Genomic DNA, 8,798 nt, shown 5'->3' on the forward strand with positions numbered 1-8,798 from the left:
CATATTTCATTTGTCGTTAGATGAAATTTGAAGAAGTCCCCCCATCTTGAAATCAACAAGAGTATTTTTTCTACTAACGATCTGTAGTTATTAAGAATTAAATTTTTTTAATTAGATGAAAACAAACATTTTCTAATTACTACAGATCATTAGTAGATATCATTTTGCGCAACACTACGTTTGTAGCTTTCATCATTATGCAACGAAAAACGAAGTTTCATTACAGTGGTATGTACCAAAGTGCTGTATTTTGTCATAGAAAAAAATAATATCAGAGCCAATAAAAATGATGACGTCATCAATTTGGCCCCCAAAAAATCAGATTTTAGAATTCTTTAATGCCCATCTATCAACTTTCGTTACGGCTCCATTCTTTCTTAATTCATTAATAAGAAAACAGTTGAAGGTCAAAATGCCAATTTAGCCAACCGAGATACCTTAAGTATGAAATAGGCAATCCTTTTGGAAATTAGACTATGAAAAGTTATAAATTAGGTCAGAATTGATTTTTTTATTGGTTTGAGGAACCAGGTATAACTAGTGAATAAAAAAAAAAAGATGGCAAAAGATAGTACTATAAGAAGCCCCTGCAGATGAACTAAATCTGGAGAAATTTAGTTACAAGAGATAGGGGGTTAAGGCACTCTCCAAGCAGAGGTTGGTGGGGAAAATCGTGACTCTTTCCTATATCCAATTTTTTGGAAGTGGGGAGGCTGATAAAAAAACAGCTACAGGAAAAGGTCACAATTTTCCCCACCAACCTCTGCTTGGAGAGTAGGTAAAGACAGATGCAGCTCCATTACTGGTTTACCTCTCTTTAAATCTTAGACTTACATGTAAATGTACATGTATATGTCTGGCTCACATTGTAACGAAGAAATGATTCAGAAAAATATCATCTGCATTCACCCAACACCTATATATGGCATACTAATTTGACCTGTAATTGTTTCCACCAAAAGTAAACACAAACTTTGCATGAGAACCTTGCCACATGCCATGGTACATGACTGTGCTGGGTTCGTTTTGTGTGATTTCTACCTGAACTACCTTGATTTCATGATTGCTTGTTAAAATGTACTGAACTGGACAAGGCCAGCTGGTGATGATGAGAACAGTAGGTTATCTGAGGATAGGCAGTAGACCTACCAGAATTCTACTAGTACCTGTAGCCATGTGAGTTGGCCCTGTGCCCATGTTCTCCTCTGTGAATGCCATAAATCACTTCTCCCCACCTCAACAAGGCCAAGCTGACTGTGTACTGTGCAGCTGTAGACATACTTGTAATTATGCGATAAGACTGATAGCAATCTTTTGTCCCAACATTTGCCAAGTGCAAACAAAAAAAAAAGTTGGGTTCAGGAAGAGGGCAGGAGAAGGATGCAGTTATGCACACCTGAGTTGTGGCCACTCGGTCGAAGTTGTAGATGACAAAGCAATCTACATGAACCCCTCACAGACGTGTGCAAACACAGGGTCATGGCCATGGCAGAGGCTTAACACATGGGTGGGGATTGACTAAGGTGTGGCGACATGCTCCAAATGTCACTTTTAATTATACCACAACCTCTTGTTGGACAACATCTACTTAGTAAGACTAGATATCTGCAACCTTCACCTTGTAGCTGTTCTACCTAAAAATGGTAGTTTCCAAGCAACGTAAGAGGAAGAGAGTTACTTTGAAGGATCATGGGTAGGCTATTTATGTTCTCACTACAGACACGTCTCTCTACTACACGCATGTGCAGTGGCCCCTTAGTAGTAACGTAGCATATCAAGTGGTGACACTGAACTTGACACGTTGGGAACAATAGAAGATATTCTAGATTTAGTGGTCAAAGTCGAAGTACATTGTCATTGTTTAAACACATTCAAACATAATCATCATACTGTGATTAAAGAAAGGTCTGAGTCACTCTGAGTGTTATATATGTAGTGGAAAGTATATTTTAAATTTGGAGTACTGTACTTTATATGAACCAAGTTTTTGTCTTCTTTTACTCTATTATGTGTTTTGTACGATGTTTATAGACTTTTTGAACTTTTAATGATGCATCTTTGTTACATTTATTTAAAACCCTTACCTCCTCCCTCAATCTAGCCTGGCCCTATACCAGACCCAGACCCAGGCCCAGCACAATAATATCTATCATGCACATGTTTATCAGGGTATGACTTGGGGGGCCCACTGAACAATTTCCTTGGGGGCATGTTGGCCCTAGAGCCGAGGAGTTAGGCTATATAGGCCCTGGAAACAGGCATCCAGGCTACTCTCAATTATTAGTAGTCATGAAAAGCAGCGTGCAGGTCGACTTGAGCTTGTCATGAATAAACAAAGGTTCAGATAATGCTGCCAGCATCAACCTGTTGCACATGCCATTGTTCCTACATGAGCCATGATCAAATATTCATTTCTCCTTAGTAAAAAGACTTCCAAAGAATTTCAGGCAGCTCCCATAACTTTGTGAAATGCAACATGACCTCGTTCAGGACACTGATCAAATATTTATCCGTGAGAAAACGCAGACAACAAATCATCCCGGTTACATTTGTTGTGGTAATACGTCTTGAAAATGATGTGGAGACAGGTGGCCATGGCACGCTGCTTACACTTGGAAAAACACTAAACATGCCTATCCATTGTCAACACGGATACAGGTGATGAACGTTGGGAGTAATGTCTCGCATATCACAAACAATCCCAACATTTTTGCCTGCCAGTTGATGGCAATGAAAGGGTATAAAAATGCTTCAAATACTCTTCTGTCTAGACATAGACGTCATTAGGTGTTTCAGACTCAAATCAATCTTTCTCTGATCTTTTTAAAGTCCTCCACAGACAAGATCAACATATATAGTATAACGTATATCATATGCTGTTGGCACAATAGTCTGACCAGGTTGTTTGTATGTATACAGTTCCAGGACTCGCCCACCCACACTACATCGAGGCTCTACAGAAAGAGGCACAGCAAGCGCTCAACGAATACACCATGATGACGCGGCCTCTTGAGACGCTACGATTCGCCCGCATCCTCCTGATGGTTCCTCTCCTGAGGGGTATCAAGCAGGAACCAATCACAGAGCTGTTCTTCAGACCTCTCATTGCCAACGTTCGCATGGAGGACGTTCTACGCCAGATGTTGTTCACCTGAACATTCCAGACCCACAAGAGCTGATATCAGAAAAACACAAGACAAAGAAAGCCTCCCCTTTGAATATTATCATATTGTCATAAATATTACGATATCGAAAACAAAAAAAGAGGGTTATCAGTTGAAATTTTTCTTCAGCTGAAAGATACGCCTAGAGAAGCAAGTTGATGACAGATAGATTGGAACCCATTTCTTTTGTGTGAATTCCAAGAAGTAATGACATGTATCCTCTCATTGGCTGAGCCAGTTTTCACTTCAATTTTCATTGGTCCAATGGATGACAGAATTGGGATTCTTATTGGCTGAGCCAAAGCAATCATGGAAACAAGAAAAAGCTGTAATAGAACAATTATGTCTTTTTTGAGTTTAGGAAATTGGTCCAATACAAAACTGTCATCTGTACAATCTTAGTACATACAATGTACTACACCATACCCTGTCGAACTGCAGTAGAAGTGTTATATTGTCGTGAGTGATACCCCTGTCACTTTAGCGATATGTCACTTGTATGAGCAACCAACCCTCTGCTTTGTAGTTCAGCCTGTGTTGTTTTGAGCAGCTGAACTAGTGAGTATCACTGTTGCAGCCAGTAGTATCTACATGTAGGGTTCACATCCATGTTGTCTACAAAGACATCCTGCATACACCCAGTAGATCAAGCAAAAAAAGGAAGGAATGTTGTTGAGCCGAAGTTCATGTAACTCCAAACTATGATGATCTAGAATTTGACTGGTTCAAACAGATCTGTAGATGCTGCTCTTAGCTTTGTGCACTGACCAATCAGGCCAGGCTATTATCCTACACAACTGATCAAGTTACAAGTGAACATCTGATTGTTGTAGAGGGCTATACTATAGTTTGCAACAGTTAGAAAGCAATATCAAAATGACCATGTCTTTGGTAAAGCATAAACACAACAACAAAGTTTTTTTTTTAAATTATCATTTAGGCTCATATGATATTGTTTTCTTCTCAAAGGTGTAAAATGACAAAAGTTATAGAAAGTGAAGATTGTAAGGTGATTAAGTGGCTCGTGAGTCACAACTTGAGTCCACAGACAATATACAATATATACTACAGTATGCAGTGTGAGGCATGCTGTGGCCCTTCAGTACCAAGGACAGGTCATCACAAACAAGTTTGTACAGGAGGGTATGAAGAACTGAGAACAGAGAGAGAGGAAGTGATTATTTTTTCAGCTTGCCTTGATGTGGCGCTATCACTGTATTGCTTACGCACAACTAGCATCTGCACATTACATAGCAGATGTGGTGGCATGGATGTATTACTATTGTAAGATATGTATGCTGAATGATGCAGAAATATGAATTTTGTGTATAAGATTATGAAAAATAGTATAAGAGGATCTATATGTGTATAACTTTATATATAAAAAAATAGCTCCTGTTGGGAACAATAGAGTGCATTATTATATTATTGTCTATGTTAGCATACTTATGCAAGAGGGGATGTCAAGCCAAGGATATGACGTTACCCAGAAGGTGCGAAAGAAGGGTGTCATTTTACATCATTTTGTCCTGTAGCATTGACACGTTATGAGGACTTTATGTCCCACCCCAACACTTTGACTTTTGGGAGTTATGTCAGATATGAGATGAGAAGGACAGACTTCTACAATATGGAACATGGATGTTATTGTTGCTTTTAGTTATATTTCTTGACCAGGCAGTTATATTGAAAATGAAACCCAAGTTTCACCATTCATAAATGGAGTTTTAGAAGGGTCATATCAAAAAGCTGTTTTCTTGGAAATTCCAAAATATAGAGAAAATGAAGAAAACTGACAGGTGGTAAAGTGGCTATGCTGGAGTTATTCCAAGTGCAAACATACTGAAAGAGGCTAATTTTGTGGAAGAGTTAAAACACAAAAATGACTGTTTCACAAGAATGGTTTCATCCAGGTATGTGTATTATTTTTGTCCTTTACAATCCTAAAACTGCTTAGAATTATGTTTTGCGAGAGTCATCATTGAACGCCTGGAAAGCGAAAAAGCCGTACATGTAGAGGTGTCCAATGAGTGTGGCCTTGTCTGCGTGTTGTATTGGGAATTTGTACTTTGTTAAAGAAGATCTTAATGCAGCATTTGCTCAGATGTATAACAAACATGCTATAAATACAGGCCCTTTGCCAATGTGTCAATGATGATCACATTTTTGATGTATGGCAACTGACAACAACATCATAAGTCGAAGTTGTCTGAGCTTCTCCACAAGTTGTACGTGCTGTGTTCTTGTGTCAAAAACACAGCACGAAAGAGATGGCTTTAAAGAACAGTTTTTATTCATAGGAAACACAAACTTTTATGCAAAGTGTCATTTTTCAATCTGGTGGCTGTTGGTTGAGGTTTATGTATCAAATGGCTTTTGTTTACGCCATCATACAAAACAGATGATTAGTCATCGGGATGATGTGATATCAGTACTTGCGCTGCCCTTGTTTTATCAGATGGAGAGTGTACATGAAAGGTTTTAAAGTATGAAGGTGCCAAATGTGACCGTGCAAACAGCCACAACTTGTGTTCTTTGTGCTGCCATTTAAAATATTCTTTTGTATCAGCACTATTGGAGCGACTTTTACGAATGCATGGCATCAACAGGATAGAATCTTGTGGACATTTACTTTCAGTTCGTGTCAAAACAGCGTTTCCTGTTTCATAACTGTTGGCTCATCCTCTTCCATCAGATCGTAGAAGGTCAGATCCTGGATGAATATTTGGCAACAAGAGGCCCGAGGCCCGCTTTGAAATCTGTATTGGGAAAATGAAACCTTGTTTCTTTGATGATCTCATCAAGCAGTGTTTAGCCTCCGGATCCAGTTATTTTCATTGGGCTTTGTATTTTTGTACTGTTTTGTTGATGTCTCTCTGCCTTAGGTGACACATCAACAAATCGGTACAAAAATAGAAAGTCTGATAAAAATGCTGAAAGAAACAGCAGGAGCCTAACCTCTGTTTGGACAGTGTTTTTATGAGACTTGTGTTCAATTGAAACTGAGTTTTCAACACAAAAGATTTGGTACAAAGTGGCAGTTCAAGAATGCTGACATCAAATTCAAAGAATTTGATCTTAGATATTAGAGAAGACATTGATCTTCATTCAGGCGAATGCTGTTTTTCATTCTGGAAGTTTCCAAGGTGGCCAAGCAATTGCTTACTTGTCTGCTGCTTTTTATATGTGGAGTTTGGAAAATGTTTACTGAAGGCCATGTAGGTGGAATTCAGTTGCTTACCCTGTCTCTGGTTTTGAAGTATTTGTGAACATACAACTTGTAATTTACAAGGCAGAGATCATACCACAAGTTGGCTTCTTGATGTTATGCACTTTGTAATTTATTGCACAGAGTTGGGTTTGAATAAATACTATTTATGCCTTGAATTGAAACTTGTTGGGTGTTTATGATGCAATCAATTATTCCCATATACCACATGGGAAGGGAGGCTACACATTACATAGTAATCATCTGTCAAAGACAAACTAAGCAGGGCTCGAAATACTTTTTTCTGCATACCTGCTCAGGAACCATTGCTATTTTTTCTTTTATACTTAATAGGTGGTAACAGTCAATGCAGCTGATAACAATCCATGTACACCTACATCATTGGACATTTATGTAGTAAACCCAGTACAAGGACCAGTGCAGGCAAGGTGCAGGTAGACACCAAAAATACCTGCACAGCTCCAATTTTACCTGCACTAACCTGCATATGCAGATATTATTTCGAGCGCTGTTAAGCAATAATAGAGCTTTAAAAGTGGAAATATTCTTGATGAGGCAATCTGTGTCACTGTGAAATGATATCTACTGCATTATATTCCCACATTTACATTTATTTCATACTGTAAACGGCGCAGAAACGAGCCATGCTAGGATTCCCTAAATATTGTAACCCACAAAAATTAGAATTCACCTGACTGGGCTTGGTATATACGGGCAACATAGATGTGGCTCACAGAGTGAAGACTTGTCAATATTATGATCAAGAGGATATAATCAAGAGGGTGTAGTTTAAGAACATGGAGCAATGGCAAAAAAACTACAGTTCGGCAACCTCATAACTTCATGAAATATGAGTAGATTTTATGCAAATTTTACTACACTACACTACAGATTTTACTACACTAGAAAGTTGTTGAATGGCATTATACTCATAGTAATGTCCTAAATGTGATACGTGGGGATAATTTTGGGAAAATAGGATTAGGAGCAGGGGATTCCGAGATACAACAAATTAAATTTGTGTGGCCTTTGAATAGTATGGTAAAATTAATGGCAGGACAACAGTGGCTTTCAGATTGAGAAGTTGATATGCATGAAATTTCCTTTTTTCATTCAATTCATTTCATAAATATTTTATCGTGTACAAACTGACCAGTACTTTACAATATACAAATTGGCCAGAACACCAGGACAGACTTCCTGTTTCAAGTGAGATGGTTCTTCCCAAGTTCAAAAGGGCTCATCTGAAATTTGTCTTTGCAGATAGGTCTACTCATAAGTCCTCTCATAAAGACAATAATGTATGTTCTATGTAATATGTCAAAGGTAACGTTAAAGGCCCTATAAAAGAAAACAGTCCTTGTCTCGACATTTGTTTCAATTTGCATAATAATGTCCTGAAGGGTTTCGTTTTCTTTTCCGGGGACTTTAGGCTTTACCTTCGACATATTACAAATAATTCCTGTCGCTGCAAAAGTGTTCTGATCTCTGTGAGAGGGCTTGTACACATGACAAAAAATAGAAAAGAAATACAATAACATCGAACTTTCAGGTTCTTTTTGTACATACATGAGATGTCCTGATGAAATGGGAAGGTAAAAGTTTATAGGCCAAAAGCAACAAAAAAACTCCGACGAGGCGGATTTGAACCACCGACCTAAGGATGACAGCATTAACCACTACAGTCCTCCGCTCTACCAACTGAGCTATCGTCGGATCGTGTTGGTCAGGGTTCTAAAATTAGATATCAATGACAAAATGAAGTATTCTCAAATGCTAGGGAAGAAAAATCTTTTTGAAAGCCACCACTTGAACATAATTTGCGATCAAAAATGCATCAGTTGATAGCTATCCGAATGGTTGCGTCAGACTATTCAAAACAGGCCACAGACATGAATGTAAAACGGGACGAGTTACATCACTGCCAGTGCTAAACGGCCCAGTACTGAAATAATTTGAACATTTCGGCAATCGAAAAGAAGTTCAGTAGGCAAAAAAAAGACATTCTTCGAAATTATGACATAGAGAACACGTTTACCTGTCACATGATACCACAACAACCTGTACAGGGACACAATAAAACGCAAAAGTTAACATTTCTGTCACCTCACCACAACGCACGTGATGGAGTCCCAAACAGCGACGGTTCAAACACGACACCTTGCGAAATATTACCAAAGTGCAAGATGGGAGTGGTCACAGATGCTGCACTTATCCTTTTCACCGCCAGAGGTCGTGATTAATACTTTGCTGAGCACAACCTTGCCTCATTTGCAAAATACATCAAATTCACCCAAACTATCCTATCGATTTTTCGTCGTACTTGGAATAGAAGCCTCTACTCCGAAAAAAAGTTGACGTTGCTTCTTATATTCACAAGCACAAGAAAAGCGTCACCCTGCTAA

The 8,798-nt window shown here is 38.6% G+C and overlaps 1 protein-coding gene, 1 long non-coding RNA gene and 1 other non-coding gene across 5 annotated transcripts in view; 1 reads left to right on the plus strand and 2 right to left on the minus strand.

Annotated features, from left to right (window-relative positions):
* Positions 1–6,551, plus strand: part of LOC118410128 (nuclear receptor subfamily 0 group B member 1-like) — a 42,054-nt gene extending 35,503 nt beyond the window's left edge. For all 3 annotated transcript variants that reach the window (XM_035811650.1, XM_035811651.1, XM_035811652.1), the window contains exon 3: positions 2,920–6,551. In XM_035811650.1, coding sequence (XP_035667543.1) covers positions 2,920–3,155 — 236 coding nt within the window. In that variant the 3' untranslated portion in view covers positions 3,156–6,551. The remainder of the gene's footprint in view (positions 1–2,919) is intronic.
* LOC118410142 overlaps positions 1–8,668 on the minus strand; it is a 19,285-nt gene extending 10,617 nt beyond the window's left edge. Inside the window, exons 1-2 of the long non-coding RNA XR_004830525.1 lie at positions 8,505–8,668; positions 8,051–8,127 (exon numbers count right to left, since the gene is read on the minus strand). This is a non-coding gene — a long non-coding RNA (uncharacterized LOC118410142). The remainder of the gene's footprint in view (positions 1–8,050; positions 8,128–8,504) is intronic.
* On the minus strand, positions 8,023–8,109 carry Trnay-gua. Its single transcript is given in 2 exon segments — positions 8,023–8,058; positions 8,073–8,109. It is a non-coding gene; the product is annotated as a tRNA-Tyr (tRNA).
* Positions 8,669–8,798: the final 130 nt, after the last annotated feature.

Source organism: Branchiostoma floridae, chromosome 2, assembly GCF_000003815.2.
Source record: "Branchiostoma floridae strain S238N-H82 chromosome 2, Bfl_VNyyK, whole genome shotgun sequence".
Classification (NCBI taxonomy): Eukaryota; Metazoa; Chordata; class Leptocardii; order Amphioxiformes; family Branchiostomatidae; genus Branchiostoma; species Branchiostoma floridae.